Source organism: Prorops nasuta, unplaced genomic scaffold (genome assembly GCF_024137725.1).
Source record: "Prorops nasuta isolate Cenicafe-Biocafe unplaced genomic scaffold, Cenicafe_Pnas_1.2 PNAS00025, whole genome shotgun sequence".
NCBI lineage: Eukaryota > Metazoa > Arthropoda > Insecta > Hymenoptera > Bethylidae > Prorops > Prorops nasuta.
In genome coordinates, this window is record NW_027116822.1 from 3,508,423 (window position 1) to 3,534,711 (window position 26,289).

Consider the following 26,289-nt stretch of genomic DNA (forward strand, 5'->3'; position numbering starts at 1 on the left):
TGCGTGGCCGAGGAAACGATCGAACGATAGAGAGCCGCGCGCGGTGATTTACGCGCGGCGACGCGTCCGTTTCTTATCGCGAGCGCTCCCCTTCCCCCATCCGTCGCATTTTCTAATCCCGTCCTCGAGAGCCTCCGACGACGATCATGGGACGCGAAAAGAAATTTAAGCTTGTGAGGAGGGGGGATACGTGTGCGGCTGCTCTAATAGGCACACAGCAGCTCTCTCTCTCTCTCTCTCTCTCTCTCTCTTGTGTGTCGAAGCTTCCCACGATCGTCAACCCCCTTGAGCGAAAACAAAAACCCTCGACGAGGAGAATTATGAGAAAACTGCGGCGGTGCGGTGCGGTACGATGGAGAGTCCGGGGATCCTCGTCGCTCGCGTATACGTTTTATACACAGCTGAAATATCTTCCAATCAATTAATAAAGCCGGGGGGGGGGGGTAGGGGGGGGGGGACGATCTCGCGCGCCCTCGTCTTACGAAGCTCCGACGTCGATTCCGAGAAATGCCTACTCGTGCGCGTTTCAATCCGCTGTGTGTTGAGAAACGAGTTTGAGCCTTAGACCCAATCCCAATCTCAGTCCCAGTCATCTCGCCGAGTTTTGCAGCGTCATTTTTCAACCCGTAAAATACTCGAGTCGAGCATATGCTCGAATATATGCTCGACCCGAGAGTCAAAGGGGAATTTTTCTATCCTTTATCGAGAAGCTTCTATTTTGCCTCGGCAATAAAGCAATCAAATTCCACGCACCTCTATCTCAACGTATATACATACATACATTTATATATGTGTTTGCAATTAAAAATAAATCGCAGATTACGCGTCTTTCCCCGTGGGATGATCTCGCGAATTATTCGCGAGGATCTGGGTGCGATACACGAACGAGAGGAAGAAGGAATTTGAAGAATATAGGAGGGGTGGCGGCCGTGCATGGCAAAGGACTCGGCTGGCATTATGCTTCCTCTCCACACACCATTATTCCACTCCGCTCTCGACCTTCCTTCCAATATGTAGAATATACTCGCTGGCTCCTTCTCCCTTATTCCTCAAGCCCACGTATATCTCGTATTCGAAAATTCTCAAATTATTCTATATATACACCGAAAGGCGATTTTCAGGGTTTCTGGAGAACAAACACGACCGAAGGAACGTTCGCGAATGGCGATTGCGCAACGCACTCGTTGCAGTAAACGACGATTAATCTATCCCGCGGAATAGTAATTAGTAATTAAGGCAATGGCAGCTGTGCGATCCTCATCGTCTCGATTGGTTTTGCCGCGGTGTCGAGGCACCTTTGACCGCCTATAGTCCCATGCATGTAAGAGGGAAAATGACAGTTTGAACAAATTCATAATTTTTCCCCACTCTGGCGTTCGACTCTTCTGCACACACACACACACACACACATGGCTGTCGCGCTTAGGCCAAGGCAAAAGCAATATCCGAGGTGTGCAGTGTATACGTGCGAAGGATACGGACTCTCTCGAGACTCGTAAAGTTTTTTTGGCCCTCGCGCGACCCTCGATCATCCATCGAAATTAGATTTTCTTACGAATGGAGGAATGTCGGACAGTATGTCGACAAGTGCGCGCGCTCTGCACTTTATAAGAGCATCGCAGGAAGCGTGCCAAGAGTGCGGAGCGCGTAAGTCGAACACGACACGGGGACCTTGGAACTCGTTAAAAGACGACGGGCAGATAGTATTGGGTTTTGAGCCTCGATTTAGATGCCTGCCTGCGAAAAAACAAGGCAAAGTTACGAAACCGATCGTGCGACGTGCCAGACACCGTCACCGCGTCCACGTCTTCCAACTGCTTTCTTCGCTCCCGTCATTCTCTCCAACTTTTACACGCGCGAATTTTTCACAAACCGATCGATCCGTCCCTTATTACAAATAACGTGCATCTTTATCCGCGCGCAACGATCATTCTCACGAAAGAGGACGCAACAGGGGTTAATATCGCGCGTCGAAACGAGTCCTTCCAAGTGCATATATATATATCGTGCGCGCTGCACTATTGGTCGAGAGAAAAACTCGCCAGCTGGAACGAAAGAGCCACCCACGCGACGAACAGTGGTTTATCCGACTTTCAGTGGGGAACTACGTGACGGGGCCTAAAGAGTAAATCTTGAAAAAGAGAAAGAAAAAAAAAAAAAAAATACGAGATGACCTCGTTGGCAGGACACGCACGGTTATTCCCACTCCCCTCTCTCCACCTTCGGAGCTCCCTCTTCTCCGACAGAGCAGCAGCAGCAAGGCTTTCATTCGGAACCCTTTATACTCCTGCTTCTTAAACTCTAGGGGGGCCCCAGGGAGACTCTGATCCAGCGGGGGAAGGGACTTAAAAATTTTCAAAAAGCCCGATCCTGAAAAGGCCCGTATTTCAGCAGCACCGGTGTCTGTCTCTGTCTCTCTCTCTCTCTCTCTCTCCCTTACTCTTTCCTTTTTTTTTATCATTTAATCCGCAGGCTCGCTCCAACAACCCTTTATTCGACACGACCGACCTCATGCGCGTACAGCCGTTAATTCAGGCCTGCCTATGAAGTGGGGCTTGTGAAAATTTCACACAAGTAGCAGCTCGATAAAATCAGCAATGCCCCGAGCCAAAGCAAAACTTGTATATATATATAATTCCTTTGTGCATTAATAATAATAACAACAATACGAGCCGTAGCAAATTTGTATCGAACGAGCGAGACGCGGTAATGAATGCAATTTCAACGGAATCGTCAAGGTTTCCAAGGGCAGAGAGAGAGAGAGAGAGAGAGAGAGAGGTATAGGTGTGCATGGGCTTTGGTGCAATCTAATAAACAAATGAGACACGCTTGTTTTGATAATACAGTGGGTACACACTGCTATAGGTATATAGAGTGGCCGTGTGGTCGCTGTGCTGCCTTGGTCCATTGAACTTTTCGAGAGAGAGAGAGAGAGAGAGAGAGAGAGAGAGGTCCTGAACATAACGGGGCGAAAAAGCTTGACGGTTGGGTGCCAAGTTCGATGGTCCTTGTCACAACATTGTTTCCGGAAAAACCGCCGCGAAGGGTTCCTAAACCAGATGCAGCTTAATCATTCGGGATCAGTAAGCTGGCACAAACTTTTCAGATCTTATTATATTTTCAGCCCTTTGTCCAAAGACCTCTATACTATGTATAGATGTACATGTGCGTACTATATATGTACATTCACACATCTAACGCAGATACAAACAGACTGCATATATAGGAAGAGTCCTTCGAGAGAGAGAGAGAATCTTGACGCGCGAATGTTGGAGGTTTTTAGTGGAAAATCTAGCGGGGCGAGGTTTTTTAAGCGATCGAGGCGGTGGCGCGCACGTGTTTCGCAGGTTCTTGGGCGCCGCCCACGAGGCGCTCGACGTCGGAAGACCTTAGAGAGTACGTTGCAGCGCGAGCCGCGCGAGAGGGAGAGCAAAGAACCGAGGCTAAGTAAACTATTCTAAGATTCGCGTGAGTGTCGCGGACTTATTGTCTCTCAGCAGCCACGAAGCTCGTGTTATTTCTGTCAAAATTACGTTATGGTCGCTATTCTCCTGTCTCGTTTCCCCTAGACCATCCGTTTAGCACCTTTCTTGCTTTCTCTCTCCACTGTGCAACGCGCAGCATCTTATTCCTCTTCCTCCGCTTCTTCTTCCTCTTCATCCTTCCCTCCATTTACTCGGCCGAAATCATTCGGGACGAGAATAAACGTCGTTGTACGGCCGTCTGCCATTGTGCGCTGGTAATACGCGAGGCTCGCGTCATTATATTCAGCGCGGGGATTCTTCGATCGGGCCATTCCTCCTCCTCCTCCTCCTCCTCCCCAACAAGATTCAATCTCCGATCGTTCTTCCCCGGCAAATTGTTCCTCGGACGAAAAATAATCCAAGCGTATTGGCATATCGGGGATCGAACTCGGAGGAATCATTCTATATCGGAGTCTCTGCTGGTATCTCCAGTGGGATCCACCGCGGGTATATTTCGCGAGACGTAATTATTCCCTTTAGCGGCGCGCGCTCGGCCCTCGAAGGATATGCTGCTCGCGCACGCTGCGTCTCATTCGGTTTGTCTTTGCAGTTTGCGCCATGTGCTCTCTGCTCCACTAATACTTTTTTCTCCACTCTTTGTTCAAACCTATATATATATATATATATATATATATATATATTCGTGGATTTAACCCCCGCTCGAATCTGGACACTCGTATCGCTACTTTGCGCCTTCCATTTTCGTATAACCCCTCCACCCCCCGCTTAATTCTACCTACTCCCTGTACACTTTATTTCAACCAGAGGGAGAGAGGGGGGGATTCGTGCAAGGGTTCTTTAATTAATAACAGTGAAACGGACGATTTCAATAAATTGCTTATTATAAAAGAGGTTTTTTTTTGTCGTTTCGCTCTTGCGAATGCCCGGCACAATTGTGCACAGTTGCTTAAATTCTAATTCTATGGGCTAAAAAGCTTCAGCCTTGCCCTATATACAAACTGCATGGCAAGAGCGAACGGTGTGGACCCCTTTGGATTAAAAAAGGGGAGGCCTAGCCTCGTCTCGAATGTAACATTAGCCACTGCAACACGGTAGGTACGTATATACGAGTAAAAAGTTCCACCCGCTCCCCCCCCCCCCCCCTCCTCGCTCTATACCACACACACACACACACACACACACATATATATATAGTCGTATAGTTTAGCAGCACACAATCCGCATGTGCACGACTGTATAGCAACGTCATTGCGCGAGCGAGCGAGCGAGCGCATTACCCCTTCAGTTTGAAAAATAAACAGAGAAACGAACCCTTTGGACAAATTCAAATAGCCGGAAGGGGGTCCCGAAGACTCTTTGTGTCCCGGAGCCTCGAAAACCGAAGCGTGCTGCGACCTTGCGTGAATCGGACAAAATTACCAATCGCCTATCGCCTGTCAAAATAGAAATAGAAATTCGACGCAATCTCATTCACATCCGACGAATTTTCCAGCCTGTGCGCGATACAATTGGGGTTCACCGAACATCGCCCTCTATATATATATATATATATATATTGCCAATAAAAGTCGCGATTACGCAAAGGGAGATAAATTGCCTCCGCCATTATATTATACACATCGGAGACTTTTCCAATTCCTATATGGCTTAATTTTCAAGTAGATTCTTTCGACTCGAGTCGATCGACCACTAACGAGCAGAATATTGCTGTCCAAACAGCGTTTTGGCGAGAGTACGAAACTCGCCTCGTTTTATCTCCCCCTCCCTCTGCAGCTTTACTCAGCCACTATAGTCTCGTGCGATATCGTTGTGAACAGATAAATCAACTTCCCAGATGCAAGTTGGCGACGTTCAATGAGTCACGTCATTAATGTATCGTGTGGCGTAAAGAAGCCTGACTCTCTAGTACTATATATATATATATATATATATATGGAAGGAGTTTTCGTCATAGTCCCGCATAGACATTATATAGATCGCGTTAATGGCTTCCAGTACTGTCGGATCACCTCTAAATGTCACGCGTGCCACGTATCGCTCCGCGTTCAGAAGCCGGAACTCCCATAACGAACAATATCTGGTTCAATGGGTTCGAGTCTCAACCTCACCCCCCCCCCCCACTCCTCCACCTCTCTATTTTACTATCTCTCGTTCCATCTTTCTCCGACTCATTCAAAGGCGCGCGCGCGTGAACAAACCCGCCGCCAGATAAATAAAGTGAATTTATCGTCGAAGCTCGACGGCGAGCTTGGAACGACTCGGAGGGAATCGTTTTGCTTTTTCTGCGGTTCGAGGAGCTTTCAGTCATTGCCGAGGAATGGCCGGCGATGCTTTCGAGCGCGATTCCCCCTCCCTCCTCGCCGATCCGTCCTTCTAGCATTCTCAGATCAGCTATTTTTCACCAAGCATTGGCAGCTCGGTCGATTTCGAAAGACCGAGGGTCGCCGCTGGGCTAATTAAATTTAGAATATTTTTTAAATTTCTCCGATTCCGCTCGAGTGATTTGGCAACGAGCGATCTGCTCGACGAAGGGCCGCAGCGCTCTCTCGTCTTGGATTCTCGCTTTTTCCGCACTCTGCGTGCGTGGCTCCATCGATGGCTGCTGGACGGGACTCATTTTCCTCTCGAACCATGCACCTACGTTCTCTACATTTGCAGAATTTTTCTCTCGAATTTTCCAACTCCGCTCCGAACGAACGCTTTGGCAATGATCGATCGTGCGTCGATTGGCTCGCTGTGCAAAAGCGACAAAATGAAATTTTCGCCAAAACGACGTTACACGCGAGTGCAGCACGCTGTGTTACATTGGCAGTTTTGGACAGTTGCAGAATGCATTCGCGCACGGCCCTGACCCTCGTGCAGCCGCGTAACCGTTTTAGTTTCGGCTAGCGCTAAAACAATCGACGACGACGACGACGACGACGACGACGACGCCTCTCCCGTTTTCTCGCATTTAGCCGCGCGCAAAATAACGGACTGCGAGAGTGCTACGCGTCTCGGTGTGGGCAAACCCAATGGCAATTATAAATATATTATTCGCAACTCGGATCCTCCATTGTGCTCCTTCGAGCGTCGAATCCTTGAATTCCGAGAATTGCAAAACGTTGAAATGTGGATAAAAATCTGTTTGGTAGCACTGTGATGGAGAGGGGGGGGGGGGGAATGGAGGGGGGTTAAGAGCGCGTCTGAGTCGTGCAACGGTGTTGGCCGGGGCGTCTCAAAGTCGCGTGCTTCTTACCATATCCCGCGGTAACCGAAACGGCCCATTACGAGTTTTCACGGTGACGCGTTTGCGCACGCACTTGGAATAAAGAAGCGCGCGGGCAGGCAATAACGCGGCAGAATGCAGAATGCAGAATGATGGAAACGCCGGCCGTTCTTTGGCTCTCTCGCGTCTGCTCCCCCACCCAGCGCTTCCTCCTTGCACTTGCAACACCATACGCCGTCTCTTCCCGCCGTTTCGTGATTATATTCTCGAAATAGTCAACCGGATGCCCGTCGTGGATATTCCATATATATTTCTGGCAAGCCTTTTTCCAGCCGAAATAAAGGAGGAGACTCTCCTCTGCGCTCGGCGACTCTAACGTCTCTCAGACGTAAGATCCAGATACCAGAACGCCTCTAACGAAATTCAACTAATTATAGCGTATATATATATATATATCGATATAGGAATACGCTGGTGGAGGGGAGGGGGAAGTCGAGATTTGTTCCGGAGCAGAAGAAGCGCCGAGTGCGTAGAATCGATGATTGATCGTCGATCATCCGGAGGGACGGCGTATAATTTTCTCGGTTGTAGAGTAGGAGGAGGAGGAGGGGGGGGGGGGGGGGTGGGATGGGACGAAGCAAGCTGAACAGCTGATGGAACAACGCGGCGCGTGATTAAGAGTCATCCGCGCGGGACCATCAGGTAACGTCTTCATTCCCGAAGAAATTCGGTGGTGAACGCGAGGCGAAGTTTATTTTCCGACCAAACCAACACCCAAGGATAACCTTGATTTTCCTTTCTTCCTGAAAATACGAGCACCAGTCTCGGGCTTTGAGGACTATTTTCTGTTATTGGTCCGCAACAAGGGGAATGATAATATTACGCAGGCTTATCTTATATCCCTCTGACATTTATAACAGAATCGCGTGTATTCTTGGCGTGGAGGAGCGAAAAATCACGAAACGATAGCCAGGAAAAACGAGGACGATCGGGCGGTGTTGGTGGTGGCGAATAAATTCCTCGTTTCGAGGACGGTATGCGTTTGCCAATCGTTGTTTCCCGATACACACTGATCGGGGCCAATCTCACAGAGGCCAACTTGAACGCGCGCGTTGCACCAGTTCGGGGGGCTTTCGTAAGCTTTTATATCGCGCGCGCCGGATATATTTTCTCTCTCTCTCCCTCTCTCTCCCGATTGGACCGGCTTTTTAATTATAGCAGGCCCTTGCAACGGGCCGAGGAGATGAGCATTGCGCGAGCTTTTTTACAGGGGCAGAATGCATCTTAGGCAAAATTCTTATGGGGACTGGAGAGATCCTTCGTGTCGCTCATGAATAGCAAAAAGGGAGGGATGCGACGAGGATCAGCTATTCCTCCCACAGGACACGCACACACCACCCTTTCGCTCTATTAATGAGCTCGCCAAATCCCCTCTCCACCCCTCCTCCCCTCCTCGCAATTTACTCCGGCTATATGCTTCCTTTTTCTTGCCAGTCTGATCGTCGTCGTCGTCGTCCTCGTTCTCGTGGTCGATCCTCAATCCCAGCTCTATTAATTAGCCGGGTCCCTTTTTTCTCGGGGCGTAGGAGACATTCCTCGAATTCCCGAATTGGCATGAAAACACGAAACAGAAGCCGTTATGGTAGTCCTGTATAATTTTTATTATCTCGCATGCCTCCTCGTGCGCTTGCACCTATATATATATATATATATATATATATACAAAGGAGCGCGGATGAGCGTCGCCGATTAATTTGCGAAAGGATCGAGTTCGACGGATCGGAGGCGAATAAGGTAGAAAAGTCGAATGGTTTCGGAGATCCAGAGGGAAGATTCATCGAGCGTTTTAACAGCTGCCGTGCGCCAAGTGGATGCACGGGTGTAAAATGTGGTTGCTGTATGAGCTAGGAGGGGAGGGGCCTGGCTGAAACGAGTCTAGCGCGTTTGGGTTCGTTCACTCTTTCACCGAGTGCATTATCGATTTTCACGAGGCGGCTAGCGCACGGGGTGAAAAACGAGTGATTCACGAACGTCGCGCGCTCCTCCCTCGACTCCTTCGCGTACACAAGCTACCCCCTCTCTTATGCATGTATATAGGAGAATATACCCCGCAGGATCAATCGCTCCTCTCGTCGACGAAAATCCCCGGACGACGACGCAGCGTCGACTGGAGAACCGCGCGCTACGAGTCGAGCATCTGCGGCACTAATACCACTGCTATAGTATGGTATACTCGTGTGTGCCGAGGATACAAAACTGCTGCGTCCGTCCGGTATCCCTATTTAAAAGGCCGGCATTTTGAGCTGGCGCGCTTTTTACGCAGGGTCCGCGAGTTTGCGGAAAAATGCCTTTCTTCTTCTAAGCGCCGATAGCATCGACGACGCCACAGGTATGACGCCGGTGCGCGGGGGTCCGGAAGATCCCGAGGAGCGCGACTCGGGGAGGGGGAGGAGGGGAGGTAGGAACCGCAGAGTCCCCGTCGGACGGAGGAGCAGCGAAAAATTAGGGACGGCATTCCGCCAGTGTACCGATGCATTTCGCTGCGTTCCTTTAATGCGATCGCGATGCGGGTCGATTTCGCGAGCGTAAGAAATTAATAAAAAGTTGAGGAACGATAAATTAGACCGGCGACGAGACGACGCGAGAAAGGAGGAAGGGAGAGCCCTTCTCCGGGGAGGGGGGAGGGGATGGAGTCCCGCCGGAGCCCCTCCAACCACGGGCGATAATAAATTTCGAATATAAATAATAAAATTTCCCATTTTTGCTGGGGCACCGCTTTTTGCGGAATTCGAGGACCAGAACCCCGACTCCTCTTTCAAATAATACAAGCTGCAGAAGGAGAGGAAGACCAACGATGCAAAGCTTATTCCGAGAAAAAACGAATACAACCGCGAGGAGGCAATCCCTCCCGAATGCGTTGCATATCGTACAGCACGCCATTGTTGCAGCTTATTACTTATTGGACAGTTACAACAGCAACGCAATGTTCAATGAGACCAGTGGACCCGGCTCTACGGTTACAACGACCCGCACGAGACTCTCTCTCTCTCTCTCTCTCTCTCTCTCTCACCGCGCATATTCATGATGCGATGGAAAATTAATATTGCGCAGAGTAACTGGTTGAAAAATGAGAAAAAAAGTTTCGGGCCAATCGTAAAATTTTCTCCGTAGACTTTTTATCAGCGCTCTTTAATGATACACCTAAGCTCGCTCTTCAGGGTCGAATCGTGAGAGACCGGCGCGAGCAAAGGCAATCGTTTAAATTCGATCGATCCAACGAGATTTATCGATTTTTATACGATAAAGCCTCGTGGCTCCGTTACAGTGGAAAGGGAACTTGGAACCGACAGCGCTGATTGGCATCGCGTCGATTATCGTACCCCCCCTCCAACACCATTTCTCAATCAATTTCCAGAGAAGAATTCAGTTTCGTTTGTCACGTTGGAGATGAAACAACATTTTGCTTGTTGAAGGATTCTACCAAGAGCATCTTGAAGAGAGAGAGAGAGAGAGAGAGAGAGGGAGATTTTGAATGGAATTAAAACGAAAACACGTGACTTTTCGAAAGGACCAAACTTTCCGAGAAATTGTAAATCTGGGATAATCCGAGATTAATTCGAGTGGAATGATGGCGAGTGGAGAGGAAAAGAGAGAAGGACCGGAGGTTTCCTTGGCGCGAATGTATGTGTGTGCGCGTAGCGCGTTGCTCGGGCGTCGATGAGGTGGAAGGTGGTGGAAAAGAGTAAGGGGAAGGAGCCCGAGGCAGCATCGTTGAAGCAACGCGCACCAGTTATTTATCGTAGCTCCCGTTTATGCTTTATTTGTTATTTGCCTGCACGGCTGCCTACAGCTTTCACGTAGGTGTATGTGCACCTAACCTCTCTCTCTCTCTCTCTCCCACCTTATTGGCTTCCCAATCTCTCCTGCATGTTTCCTTATCTCTCTCTCTCTCTCTCTCTCTCTCTCTCTCTCTCTCTCTCTCTCTCACGCTTGGACCACGACACGGAGAATAAGGACCGCGCGCGCTCACCAACACACGAACCAATGTACACACCGCGACCAACCGGATTCCCATAATTAATCATTTCGCGTGGGATCGAGGGAGAATTTAGTCCGGATTTATATCGGCGATTCCGTAAAATCAATATCTCTCGAAACTCTGGCGCTCTTCTCAAAGACACAAGCGTGCAATTCTACATATAGCTCCTCCAGCACCTCGGCAGAAATTCCCCCTTGCTGATAAATATCGGCGCGAAATTGAATTTGCAAGTTTCCCCGGGCCCCGCAACGGTGGGGAATTATTTTTCACGGTTGCATTAAAAAGGATAAATGACTGAGATTTTTCACGCTAACAAAGAAACGCCGTTTTTTCTCCCTTTTCCTCGCTCGCTCTTTTTTTTTCCTCCTCATGCATATGTATATATAATGGGAGCGAGTGCAGGAACACGAGGCAGGGCAGGGCACAGCGTGCAGCGCGGCCTACGAATCGCGCGTTGCTTCGTGCCGGACGTGGCCAACGAAAATAATACGCTGGCGGGTATTGTGGTGTGGCACCGCAGGCACACACACGGCGGCCGGCCGCGGCATTGCCGGGACGACGCGCATCCTACGCGCGCGTCGCGTCGCGTCGCTATACCACTACACTCGCATATATACACACACGGCTTACCTTATACTTACTCGTGTATTCCCTTATCTCGCTGGTAGCGGACCAAAGGAACCCGTGTAGCCGCGCAAAGTACCGCGGCCAACCGGATTCTCATGATTAATCATTTCGCCGACAACTATAAACTTCGATTTGCCACTGCACTCTATATATACGTGCCGCGTCGTACGATTCGCTCGGGGAGAGGACGACGAGGACTCTCTCGAAGCGTTTTCAACGCGAGTCCCGAGAAAAATTGCCGGATTAATCCGCTCGATTAATTCAGGGATGCTGATTAACACGGAGTTATCGATATAATTACCATGCGGTGCTAACCGGGTGCACACACATATATATATATATATATATATATATATATAGGTAGGTAGGTAGGAAGGTGTATTATATGGTGGGGTACTCGCGTGTACGGTGGATTAATGCGTTGTCGATGCGGAGGATCGGCGACAAGCATCTCGGAGCGGGTCCGTTGCTGTCTCCGGAAAGAAATGTCGAACAGGTGGCCGAGCGGGGCCGAGCGAGAGCGACCTGGCGAACGGCGAGAGTGCTCGGGGACCACGTGGGTGTGGTGGTAATTGTCCGGTCCGAGCGAGCGAGCTGCCGCTGCTCGTAATAAATTCACGCTGTTGATCGTCAAGCTAATTTCGCGTGTCAGGTTTCGCGGGCACAAATCACGCGGCGGAGAGTCTTGGACGTTCGGTGAACGGCGTTGTTGCGATGCGAGGGGGAGGGAAAGGGGAGGCTCGTACAAATCTAATCCGTGGCAATTAAACGGGACGAGCAAATCCCGGCGAGAATTTAGCGGGCTCTCTCCGGCAACTGGATAATTAAATAAGCGGGAGACGCGAGTCGCGAGGATGAGTAGAATTTTGAAAGGTCAAGAATAAGGTGGGGTGGGGAGGGGAGGGGAGGGGGTGGCCCGAGGAACCCGCGAGAAAGAGAGAACGACGCTTTAAAGCAGCAAGCAGCAACTACTCTAATTGGCCACTTTGTCCATTTATTCGATTTATTTAAATTATGGGACAATTGACAGTAGGCATTCTATTTTTTAAATCTCCCCGACCAGCCGGTTGATTGGTCGAGATTGGCGTGAGACACTGGCCCCACAGATTCCCCAGTTGTGGGCTTAATCAGCTTTGATTGCTGGACTCTCGCTTTCTCGCTTCGTTTCTCGTCTCGTTTCGTCCTGTCTCGTCCCATCTCGTCTCGTCTCGTCTCGTCTCGTCTTTCCTTTCTTTTCCTTTTCTCCCCCCTCCCCTTGGATCCGCGCGCGTGTGTGTGTGTGTGCAACGCGCGCGCAAGCACACATTTCACTTTACTCCCTTTTCACGATCGTTGCTATTGCTTCGCGTAATGAAATCGATGACGAGAGAGAGAGAGAAAGAGAGAGAGAGAACGACCTCGGAGCCTCGTCGTCAGTTCGGCACTCGAATTTCGTGGTGGAACGGCGCGGAGAGAACTCATCGCGAAGGAGGGGCGTAGAGGGGAGGGAGGACGAGTTTAAGCCGAAAATTTGCCTGTCCCATTTTTCGACGGGACCCTTTGTCCCGCTTGAATGCGATGAATATTTGGGATGATGCGAGCCGAATATCTACTTCCCCCCCCCCCCCCTCACCCTTTTTTTTACAGAAGCATCGCCCCCTGGGCCCTTGAGCCCCTTTGGGACCCGCTGGCACTCATCCCATTTCCTTGATAATTCCCATAATGCTGTGGGCGGATATCCCAATAAAGGGGGAAGAGCCCTTCAAAGCGCGAGCTTGGCCGATTCCCCGTTACGTTGCCATAATTTAAATAAACGCCAGAGATTCATTGATCGTGAGAATCTCAAGTGTTTGGCTCATCGGGATGCGGGAGCACTGTGCCTCCCCCTCTATATCCATTCCAACGACCCAATCATATCAGATTTCCAAATGATAAGAAAATATGCCTGTATGTATGTATACACGCGTATATGATACATTACCACATGCACACACGTGTATATATATATATATATATATATATATATACATCCTTCGTCCCTGCGCGATGGATTAATTACGAAACAAATGGCTCGCGACGCTAATGAACAAATAAGAATTATTAAAGACTCGAGCGCGCCGTGTGCGTATCCCGATATAATAATAATATTAATAATAATAACAATAATGGTGATAAATAAGTCGGTGAATTTGCATTAATTAAAAATCTATAAATAACGCAACGCACTCGCGCCGGGGGAATAATTGTACCGGACGTCTGGATTAATCCTCGTAATTAATCAAAGAGTCTAATAAAGCACTGAATGGCGAACGACGACTATCGGTGGTCGAACTCGTCGAATTTTCACAGCAATAAATCAAAGCTCATTGCTGGCTAAGAAAATCGCTGGATCGATCAAAGGCGAGCACTAATAACGGGCTGGATGTGTGTATGGACGGGGAATAAGGTACGAGAGAGAGAGAGAGAGAGAGGATGGCAAATGAAGTGCAGATGCAACTAATTTCTTCCATCCCCTCCACCATCCACCGTCCTGCACTGACCGGTCGTATATGTATAACGTGCATGGCGAAGGAGCGCGTTATCCCCACTCTCCACCTCCTCCGATATTGGATCGTCGGAGAGCAGGGTCGTCGAACGTGCAGGGGACTCGATTTGAATCTAATTACGATCCCGATAATTCCGCAAGGAGAAGGAAATAGTAACTCACCGGAAACCTTCGGGTCAGCTGCCTCCACCTTCAGCGCCGCCAGGCTCGCTATTGTCGGACGTACCTAAAAGAAATGCACATTACGATTTACACAATGGACTTTTTTTTTTCTTTTTTTTTTTTTTATAGCAAACTCCTCTCTGCGTCTCGATCGATCGCACGAATTATCCGAGACTCGGTCAACTCTCATCGATCGACAAACTCGACGGGACTCTCGCGCGCGAAACAACCCAATTCTCGTCAAGAAAATAATCAAGAATCCTGCGTGTGTGTGTGTGTGTGTGGAGAAGCCCCGTACAGTCCCTGCAGGGAAATTATTCCGATGCTCCATCTACGATTTCCGAAGCCATTCGAAATTTGTCTCGGGGAGCATTTTATTGCGCCACTCGGTACATACAGCGCACACGTGGCGGCGAAAGCCTCGAGACTCTCGACGAGCCGAAAAGAGGGATTTTCCAGCACGAGCCGCGTCTCTCTGGAATATCTCACCTTCGCGATAATCGCTTGCAATCTTAATCAAACATTTATATTCCACGCTCATAATTACTCCGGCCTTCGTCGCCAATATTACGATTTGCAACGTGCTTCGCGCATAATAATTTTATTGCCCGTAATGTGGAAAGAATTTTTCATTTGGGAAGCTCGTAAAAGCTCTAGTTACGAGAGACCGCCGCGCCAGCACACGGACGGAGTCGCAGTTGTTGTTCCGCGCCACGATAAAAATTTAATCGACTCTCGAACGATTCTCGCGAGAAACATACGAGAGCCACGTGGGACGATAATGCCTATTGAAAGGCGATTTCCGTGAAACGTGACGGATGAGTTTTCCGAACGGAGGCACCATTCTTAATCCGAAAGCTCGAGAAACGGGGAGAATCAACGTCGGAGGAGAGTAGATGCGAGTATATATATATATATATATATATAGGAAGAGAGAGACTGTACGGGCCGTTCCGTGGGACGTTCTCTTGTGGGACGAGGTGGGGGGGGGGGGGGGGGGGGGGGGGGAGAGAAACGGACTGCGACGACGACCGCTACGTACGCGACTCCTGGAGAGAGCGAGAGAGCCGAGGAAAGTGGGGTGAGGGGGGGGGGGGGAACGTCGCCGCGAAGGGGGCACCGAAGAGTATAGAGGCATATGAGAAAACAATAGAGCTGATTTGCAAACAATAGAATAACGTTAAGAACCGAGTATTATACGCCGTTGTTACTTCTTGTGCCATAACGCCGGAGAGCATATGCCCATTAATATTCAAAGGCGAAAATAATGTAAACGACACGACAAAAATCGGAGGAATAATTTCAATTCTCCCCGTATGGGATTCCACGGCCGCGATCTCTTACCGCGTTTCGTCCTCTCTCTCTCTCTCTCTCTCTCTCTCTCTCTGCTACCCCTCCACGAACACGAGTCTCTCCTATGAACCCTCTTCAACTAAATTAACTTCACGTCCATCGTAACCTACTGCGTAAAAAAAATCTTCGAGTACCACCACCACCACCGGTACCAACACACACACACACACACACACACAGGCACGCACGATAACCGACGTGCCGAGACGGCTGACCTTATTAGAATTAGAATTAAAAATGATTCGCTGAATTTTATTGCAGCCTACTCCGAACTCGTCCCGTTCGATACGAACGATTAACCTTGCGCCTAACTACATGTACAACGGCCTGGGCAAACATTACGCGAGAACCCGTACCGTGCCTCGAATTGTTCCTCAATGAGAAAAAAACTCGAAACGACTAATTCCGTCCAACTAATCAATTTAAATTGATGAAAGCTTCTTCGTCGTCTTCTCGATGCACTTCCTTTGATTCCATTTGCCGGCACCGGATGCTCAAAGTTAAAATTAATTCCAAGACGTTATTGAAGTTAATCCCGCTAATTCCTGATTGGGAAACAACAACCGGTGCTGCTGGTGTTGGTGGCTCGGCCTAGGCAAAACTGAAAAAAGCCTGTGTACCAACGAGTCTCCCCCCCTCCAAAGTATAAACTCTTGACGCGAGTTGAAATTTCGATCAGTCTCAACCTCGTTAAGCAAACGACGAGCTCTTCGTCCCGCGGGGATTAACGAGACGAGATGATTTGTCATCGACTCGTTGTCCGCTACGAGAAACCTGGCGAACCGACGAACGTATCTCGAAGCTTCCGAAAATATTGTCTTTGGACCGGCTTCAAATGTACGACGAGCCGCAGTCGCGCGCCGATCGAGCAACCGTGTCTCGGCAAATTCCTGCTGATTATATATACTGGACGAGGAAAATTTTCCGGGCCTCACCCTCGAGTCGTCGGGCTCCTCGTTGCTCGATTTCTCAAAGATCAGTCGATTCCTCGATAGTATCGTGGGATCTTGATGCACCAGCTGCGCCACTGCAGGGTAGAGGACCAGAAGTTGACCGAGCACCGAATTGTCCGCCATCGAGTGCAGGTGAGAGTGTTGCTCCTGATGATGTTGCTGTTGTTGTTGCTGATGATGATGATGATGATGCTGCTGCTGCTGCTGATGGAGTTGCTGTTGTTGTTGCTGATGAAGTTGCTGCAAACCAAGACCCGGCGAACTGGCGTTGGGCGTCTGACAGGACTGGGACAAATTGGCCGGTGGATTTTGACGAGGAGGACTCTGCGGCGTGTGCGGTGGCGTTGGTGGACTTCCCGGTGCCATGGCAGATGACTCTTTATCGTCCTTCAGCCTTAGCCTCTCTGAAAGTAGAAAATTGCGCAATTTCAGAATCGACGGTATCGTCCATTTGGATACGGACAGCGATATATATATATATATAGTGGCTCATTAGGCGCGCGTCTTCCTCATCCCGCGCAGAAACGCACTCCTTTTTTTCCAGCTTCGGCAACGAGCTTGAAACTACACGGCTGTTTGGGGTAACAAAACATCTACTTTGACGGGAGGAGAGAAAAAAGTGCGGGCCAGATTAAGCGTGTCAAGCGGGCCAAGGGGGAAATAGGTTTTTTTGCTTGCGGTCTCGAGAAATTGGGTCTCGTGAAATTGAGACGTCTCGATTTTCGGAGTAATCGACTGCCAGTGGAGCAGGTACATCTGCTCGATATCCTATACGTATTTTAGATGGGGTGAATGCACGAGCGGCGAGAAAATTTCTTCCATTAAATTATATATATATATATATATAGTTACCGGAGTTTAGTATTTTTATTATTAGAGGTTTTTTGTGCGATAAATGGCTGTACAGGGACTCGTTTCGAAGGGGAAGGGGTCAAGTTTTAGCAGAGCGCGGAAGAAACGTTTGTATAATATATTGGCAAATCGATAGACGAGGATTCGGTGCGAGGACTCGCAGGTATACGCTGCAGTGGTGGAGAGAGATTCGCGAAAAAGGTTCATGAGAACGTAAAAGCTATATAGTCTCCGAGCGCTGCAGCTTCCCCCCTTGAAACGCTCGATACGGGGAGCGGAAGAGACACAGGGGAGGACGTGGACGTGGACGCGCGCGCGGAAAAAGGGCTTAAGATCCCCGAAGAACGTCGGAGAGCCATGCACGTACCCTGGGGGAGGGGGGGAATTTGGACGATGCTAAAAATCAACCCTTGTATTCCCTTCGCTCCGATGGGGACCCTCATTTTTTCTCGGATTCACCTTTTTTCTCGGTATCAGCTTACTAAGCTGCTACGTCACTTGAAAAACGAGAATTACTGACTTTGAACATTTGTGGGAAAGTATCTGATTTCGATAGATCCGTCGAGAAATCATTTTTTAACAGACGCTCTGATCAACCTGGACTCTCTCTCTCTCTCTCTCTCTCTCTCTCTCGATTATGCATATATATGCATATAGTATACGCTACCTCCTCATCCCTTTGAAAGCCAGCTTGTAAAAGCAAATATTGCAGCGAAAACAGCGAGAAGACAGGAGAGAGGAGGAGAGGAGAAAATTATTAGTAGATAAGAATGCAGGATTTATGCGAGTAATTTGGATGAATGATATTTTACACGCTCGTTCGTTGGAAGGAAAGATTTTAAAGATCAGGGCATATTCTGGTTATGATACAGGAGGATTCTTAAATCGCCACAATTTTTAAGGCTCCACGTGGAGAGAGGATTCCGCACCGCGGGGATCCGGTATCTCTCTGAAGCCCTTTGCATTTCAGCCTTGCTCCATATCGCCACTCATCTCGCCCCATCGGCCGAGCGACCAACGAAATCCAATTCTCGCGATTAATCATCCTCTCTCGTCTTCCACGCGCACAGTATACATACGTATAGCTAATATCACCGATAGACCACGAGGATAATCGAGAATACTTGGTTTTTACGAAATTACTGCCCCCTCCAAGATGCAGGACTCGGTCGTTTTTTTTTTTCTTTCCACTTTTTCGGCACGTATTTAAGCTCGACATAAAAGCCGTGACGCAACCTGCTAGCAGGGCTCATCGGGCCCATTTTTACGAGACACTCGAATAGGGTTGGGGGTTGCTCGGGGGTCCGATTTCAAAGTTCCACCAGGAAATCGGTTAACCCCGAGTCGAGCTATAGACAGTTTTCTCAGGGGTTAAATCGAGCGTGCCGTGGATTCCCGCGGCTACCTGCACGCGTTCGCGAGAGAAAAAAAACGGCCGGAAAAACACACCGGGACTTTTTTTTTCTCCGAGGCCCCCATGGCGGAGGGCTAAAACGGGGGTAAAAGTGAGTTAATAGTCGGTAAAACGGCATTCAGCCGGTGACCCCACAGCTTCTTTTTTTTCACCCTCGAACCGTCTTATTTTCTCACTCCGAGCCGGGGATTCCACGTGAACGGGACTCGATGCTGTTCCTCCCCTTCCGGGAAGAGCCGGAAAGCGGGACTATCGGGACACGCGGCACTCCTTTCGCTGAGAAATTTGAGTAATCGCTCCATGGGATTTCACGTATGTAGGTACCCGATGATCCCGTTGCGTGAGAGAGTTGCGCGACGAACAACGGACTATCGACTCTCCTCGTCCTCCACTCGCTGCACGGATCCTGCAAAACTGGCTGCGCTCTTCTCCGATATCGTTCCACCGAATTTCGAGGCATTTCCAGGAAAAGCGTCCTTTTCGTTATAACGAGAAACGAAGAAACGAACGGCGAGAGCGTATTCCTGGCATTCCCAATCGTTGATTCTGGTATTCCCGCTCGGATTACATCCGATAACAATGCGCGAAAAATTCTAAACTCGCCAATGCATCGAGTTTCGACTTTCCTGTTTCAGATTCGCATCGAATTTCTCGATACTGTTTCTCGGCTTACCGTTTCACTCCGCGAGATGCACATGTGTGTGTACGTACGCGCACGCGGGGAAACACGTTGATATAACGCTTCGCGTCGTGGGAGTATAGCGACCGGCTAGCTTTCGTCGTAATTATCGCTTATTACTATTGGTCGGCGATACGAGTGGGAAATGCATCGGGGCGAGAGACGATAGGACTCGATCGTGTACCTCGAGAAATTGCTGCCGTTCGTCTTCCGTTCTTACACGCGTGCGCGCGCGCGCGCGCGCGAGTATTGTTTTATCGACTCGAATTTCGAAGAAAAAATGGAGCGAGTTTGTTAGGCGCGGGGGGGGGGGGGAGGGGGGAGGGGGAGGTAAGTCTCTCTCCAAACTCTGTTTCCCACTTGTTGTTCGGCCAAGAGTGCTGGCCGCGGTAGCACGATAGACAACGCCCGTGCGTGTGGGAGTGAGAGGGGGGTCAGGCCCCGTAAAAAGGGCCCAGCCTCGAACAACTGCGCTCATTTTTTCTCGCGGCCGAACCCGAAAACCCTTTTATGCCCACCCAAGATTAATTATCCTTCATATTCGAAAAATGAAACAGCCCCGAACAAAGGAGAGCCGCGTGCACCGCTCATTCGCCGCGAGGGAGCCAATCAAAACTCGGTTTTTCTTCAATTATTCACCTCGGCCTCCCTCCCCTTCTATTCAACCCCACCTCTCCCCACCGTGCAAAAAACACAATCAACTATCAACATTGCATATATGTATATATATATAGCTCAGCCACTACAGCATCCATATATATATATATATATAGTATCTAGAATATCGCGTGAATAATGAAACTCGAGACGAAGGCGATTTCTCGCCGATTAGTCGATGGGAGGGAGCATGGAAAAAATCCATGGGGCCCAGGGGCCGGAGAAATGGGCCCTCGTTAAATCCAAAAATTCCACGCAGCCCATTTGAATATCGCATAATGTCGAATTAATGCCGGAAATTCGACGCGGCTCCAAATAATGGAGCCAATTATGTCGTGCGTATGAAAGAGGGGGAGCGCGGGGAGAATTTGCACGATTGTTCGGCGCGAGGCTTCGATCGACTCGAGTTGCAGAATTTTCCAAGATTCGCGTCGCGTCAGACTCATCTGTAAGATTTCTCATTTTTTCTCGCTCTCTCTCTCTCTCTCTCTCTCTCTCTATATATATATATATATATATATATATGTATATGTATAGCGGAGTTTTATTTGATCCGTGGTTGCACGGGCCCCGCATCTCGCATCCCTCCTTTTTGCTCGACATAATTTAAAATTTATGAGCTCGAGAATCAGTTATGCGCAGCCCTTTCCCTTTTCTCCTTCCTCCTTCCTCCCGGGTGTTTTGCCATGCGCCAGCCGCGCAGCTTCCTCGGGCCCTCTTCCTCGTCCCGAAGCCTCTACATATACGCGTGTGTACGGTGGTTCCGAGCCAGAATTTGAATATTAAGATTAGAACCAGCTTTAATACCTCCCCCCCCCCCCCCCCACTCTCCTGCCCAATCTCACCATCCCTCTCCCTGTCCACCGGTCCCGCAGCTCGACCCACTGACTTAACCACCGGTCTTGCAAAAATTCCCCAATCATTCCACGTTTCTCCGAAACCTGTAATAATAATAATAGGAGCGATGAGAGCACGCACGTACGCGGGAAATCCCTCATCGATCGATCATCTTTCCGCGGTGGACGATCGATTCGAACGATAAGGAGCCACGAGGTCCTCTCGCGTATGGAAAAAAAAGAATTTCGCCTGGTAATTAATTGTTTTCTTGTTCTTTTTCACACCACTGCGTTGTATATTTTCTGTCGGAGAGCAGGGCGGAAAATTGTTTTGGTAGTGGTAGGGGACACGCGTTGGTTGGTTGAAAAAGCAGCGGGAGAAGTTCATTAAGAGGAAGGAGAAAGCACGCATGGGCCACCGTATTAGGTCGAAGAAACTGGTTTTCGCGGGGCTTTTCACTCCTCCCCTCCCCACCCCTCGCCTACCACCACCTCTCTCGCAGTCGTCATTCGTTCGAATAAAAGGGACTGCGATTCGGCATTAACCCTTTATTTGGCCACGTAGCCCTCGAGCGCAAACCGATTTTTCGTCATTTTTTTCTTCTTCCTTTTTCACAAACTGCCAGCTGCCATTGTAGCCATTTCAACGAGCTACATATATAGCGCTATGCTTTTCTCCCGCTTTCTCCTCGTACATACATATACATATGTACATACATGTAAGCACAATATTACTCCTCGGTATTTATAATTGAGCGAAGGAAAGGAGATTGATTTTTGCGCGAGTAAAATAAGGTAGCCTGGCTGGAAAGATGAATTTCGAAAGACAAATAGTTGGCAGCTGACGGTGTCTGTGTGTGTAGCAGCAGAGCTCGTGTGCCAAAGGAATATCGAAGCCACGTGCGCCTGACTCATCAATAGACTCTCGCGCACGGCCAATTGCTCGCTCGCATCGGATAAATTAATCGGTTAAAACCGAACCGATCGAGCCTTTTTACTTTTTCCACCGACTGTACACCGCGCGCGCGGCCATGTGTTCATCCCTCGATCCCACTCCCACGACCGGATGAGATATATATATATATATATGCTTTCCAAAAAACATAGGTTATCGTTATACAACTGTATATATAATAATCTTGTAACGTCATTAATTAACTGCTGCTTGCGATGAAGCGAGACTCGAATAGGAATTAATATTCGTGCAGGCTCGTGCATGATGAATCGGCTTGCACTCGTATTCCGAAAATCTTCAAAAGGCAACAAGAAGATTCTCGGGCTCTCGGCTAGGAATTCCTACTGATGGATTGGTCATCCGTGATTAATTTGACAAGTGGACTTTCTGGTTTTAGGAGAGACTGACAGGGAACCGCCGCCACGCCACGCCACGCCACGCCACGCCGACTTGTGTGCAGCATCGGCAACAGCAGCGGTATATGGTAACGGTGGAGTGGTTAAGGAGGGTTGGGGGGGGGGGGGATGGGAGGGGGGGGGAGAAGGAGGGCCCGGTTGGCCTAATGGACCCTCTCGCTATCTCTACCTTCGAATCGTCCGCAGAGGTGGGATTGTTTGAAAAATTAATCGAGTCTACGCTGGAAATGCTAATGGCGATCACCATTTCCATGACTACACACACACACACACACACACACAAATGTGTAGGCAAGATCCTAAGGATGAAAACTCGCTGAAACATTAGTCTACGTCGCGTTCACTGATTGACAGCACGAGAAAAAGGGGTTCGAGACTCTCGCCTGGGTCCAAACGATAAAATCTAGACGAAACCGATAGAAACGAGGAAAAGAGATTGCGGGGAACTCTATTGGAGGAAAGAAAAACAATTAGTGCTCTCCTATACGTGCCGCGGACGATAAGATAAATAATTCGTGAAAAACATTTGTGGAATTTGACGAAAGAGTCATCGAAATATCGACGTGCTGGCAGGAATTAAACAAATAATCTGTTAAGGCGAAGCCCGGACGGTAAAAGGATCCCATTGAATTCTAAATATAAACGAATGTCCGAGTGTCAGCGGGCTGACGGGCAAAATAAACAAGATGCCGCGCGCTCGAGAAAAAGAAATATGGCTGAAAGGAAAAAGAAGGAGGGGGGAGAGCAACGATCTCTCACTCGGCAGGATCCATCTCCCAATTTCAACATTTTTCTCCATTCGACGCTGCGCGGCTTTTGGAATTTCGATCCAAGCAGATTTTCCTATATGTGTATATATGTACAGTCGAGAGTCTCACAACGGTGCAAAAAGCACGTAACAACCCACGTGTCCCACACCCACGAACATCATCATCATCCAAGTCTTGAAAGACGACCAGTTAAATTGAGTTAATTTCGCAAAAAGTGGAAATCCCACTCATCTTTTCACGCGGACACACGCGTTTATATGGCAGATCCAATTCTCTCGTTAGAGGTTCTCCAGGCTAATCCTGGCCCCTTCCCCCAAGCCTCGCGCGCTTTATTAATCCCCTCTCGCTCGCTCGCGCGACGCCCCGTCTTGACAATTTCTCGGAAAAGAGTGATGGGTGCACCGCTGCTGCATCTCCCTGTGCATCGTGCTCTCTGGCTGACTCTACAAAAACTCACTGGCTTCGAGAAAGCGTCGAGATTAACTCTTGCACGGATGACTCTGACTCGCGCTTTCCTTCGCCGGCTTCGATCGCAATTTCTTTGGGGATTTAAAGCTGCCGATGAAATTTAATTGAAAAGCGAGAGTGTGCAAGGGCGTAACTGCATAGCAGGGATGATGAGTGAAGCCGAAGGATAATTTTTGTCCTTTTGCCCTTTCTTCGGAAGATCGATGCATGGGTTTTTGCGATAGGAAATGGAAGGGACTGCGCGTTGCGTCAAACCTCCACAGTTGAAAATCGGAATACTTTTCGAGGTTTTTAATCCACGAGACTGATAGGGGGGGGGGGGAGGGGAGGGGAGGGGTAGAAAGGAAGTACGAGTAGAGTAGGGGATGAAGAGACAGGAGGGAGGGAGGGGGGAGGGGGGGGGGAGCAATCCCGGATCGAGGAGATCCTTTATATCCCGACGTGTGCCCCACTCGAGGATCCGATCGAAATCGGAGCTCTTTCTTCCTCGGAAGACAAAAGCCTTCACCGAGCAGCTTCTACTAGGAGGAGGGGGAGAGAGGGGGAGGTGTCGGAAACCTTCGGGATTGCGTACTATAAGGGAAACCTGTTGAATGTCCCTCCTGGCGATTGCCGAACACATTTAGCCCCATCGCGACAGAAATCTCTCTAATGAGCAAACTCCGATTGAAACGCTCTGAAACGCGATCAACGATATATATAGGTATATTTCCGTTGGAAATATTCGAGAGGAGAGAATAAGGAAGAATTTGCAAATGGAAATACAATAATACGTTTGTAGGGAGAAGAAAAAAATAATAACGTCTGGCGCGGAGATGAAGAAGGAAAGAGCATAAGGAACGAACGAATTGACGATGCGTCTTCTCGGCCTCGTCGAGATCGTGAAACGTTTTATGAAGGGCTTTAAGAAAGGCTTTACGAGCTCCATCCAAACGGGCCCTCCGGCTTCTGTCCCACACGTGCTCCACACACACCGCCTCTCGCCCTCCTCCTCCTCATCTTCCTCCTCAGGATTCATCATCTCTCCCTCCGCGGACACTTTTCCTACGGGGAATCTCTTGGCCAATAAATATATAAGGAGATAAATTAAACGAAAGAAAATGGGACTTGTACATAAAAGATCGCGATTCTATAATCTGGAGAAAAATGAAGTAATTGCTGGTAATAATCGTTTGGTTTAATTTCACCGTTCAAAATTCAGAATGGCCGCATCAGGACGACCAATTAGTCGGTTTTACGGTGCCGCGTAACAAAAGTAATATCGCTTACAGCGAGGAGGAGGCGTAATCCGGCTGGAAGAAAAGCAGCAGAAAAGTAAAGCTCGTTCTGGGGCAGAGAGAGAGAGAGAGAGAGAGAGAGTGGGGATAAGCGGGGGTGGGGATCTTTTGCGCGAACCCATTAATCATTCCGACCGAATAAAAGGCAGCTCGAGATGAAAAGAGAGACGGACAGGCGCAATGCACGGCTCTTCTCTGCTCTCGCTTGCCTCTCCGGAGAGGATCATTTTTTATTTTCTACCATCTCTCCCCCCCCCCCTTCCCATTTTTTCCTCCTTTTTACTTCCCTCCTTCTTTCGTTCCTTTTGGAATTTCGTCCGACGTCCATTGTCAGCCTCGGTCTCGAGACTCTTCTAACCGGCGCGCGTGAGATTCATTAACTGATAGTAGCCCGAAGAATCTCTTCTCGGTCCTGATACCACCTCCACAACGACCACCACGTCAACCCAGAAGGTCGTACGTCTCCTCGAAAATTGTCACTTGTTGCTTCGTTCGTGCTGCTGCTGCCGTTGCCGCTGATGGCAACTTGTTGAAGAAACTCGTGGGTGTCTCCAGTCCCCACCATATATATATATATATATATATATATAAACGCGTGCAATCAAATGATAAGCAGCTTTGGATAATGGAATAATTATTTTCATATGGCAACGTACGTGGCATTTCTGTACGTTGCAACACTTTAGAGTTTGCACCTTATTCCTCATCGATAATAATTCGAAAGAGGGAGAGAGAGAGAGAAAAAAAGCATTGGAAAAACTATTGTTTACCCAATGTAACGCGCGAGGCAGAGTTCACGCCTAGCAAAACAATAATACCGTGTATCCATTGCATGATAAATTACACTCTGAGAGATTTTTTCTATCGCTCCTATACACGTACGCGCGGTAATCCTCCGCGAGGCTGAGAAACAACAACGATATAGAATATATATAGTCTTTATTCTGGTCATTCGCGGTCGGGACAAACAACGTGTGTACATACACGGGCGAGGAGGCACGCACGAGGGTGAAAGAGATCGAGCTAAGGATCGCTCCGGGAAGAAGCTTTAATTTTCTCGCAGAATGGGCGAAAAAAGACGTTTAAATTCAATCAAATCCTGCGGGAGCATTCTCGTGAAAGCCGAGCCTATAGCGGCCGACAAAGCGAGCGGCCGGAAAGACTTTATCGAGCGACAATGGAGTCCGGCGGGGTCCTTTTACGCGGGGCTTAACTTACATAACGCATGAATATTGAGCGAGAAGAAGGACGCCTCGTGAGTCACCAGCTGGGAATTCGATGAGATGCTCGTTAGAAAGCATCCCGCGGACACTTTTTTCTATATATACCCTCCACCACCACCTTTTCTCCCAAGAGCGAAAAATACACGCGAACAGCGCCTTTCCCCGATCCAAGCAAATTCCCCGTACACACGCGCGAATCGACATTGAATTTCGGTTTGGCCTATAGGGTCAATCGACGAGTACACGCAACTCGCGTACGGTTGACTCTCCAATGCCACTTGACTCTAAGGTCAGCAATCATCGAAAAGTGCCTCCCCGGCTGAAGAAGCCATTATTACGCAATAACTGTGTATATATACTCACATATACATGTGTATATGGAAATTTGAGG

General features: G+C 48.9%; 1 protein-coding gene across 2 annotated transcripts in view; it reads right to left on the reverse strand.

The window, feature by feature from the left end:
• LOC136782134 (zinc finger protein castor homolog 1-like) overlaps nucleotides 1-26,289 on the reverse strand; it is a 56,220-nt gene that overhangs the window by 8,241 nt on the left and 21,690 nt on the right. Inside the window, exons 6-7 of one of the 2 annotated variants that reach the window (XM_066741328.1) lie at nucleotides 16,334-16,751; nucleotides 14,046-14,109 (exon numbers count right to left, since the gene is read on the reverse strand). In XM_066741328.1, coding sequence (XP_066597425.1) covers nucleotides 14,046-14,109; nucleotides 16,334-16,751 — 482 coding nt within the window. Of the gene's footprint in view, nucleotides 1-14,045; nucleotides 14,110-16,333; nucleotides 16,756-26,289 lie in introns of both variants that reach the window. The other variant, XM_066741329.1, reaches the window with a different exon arrangement.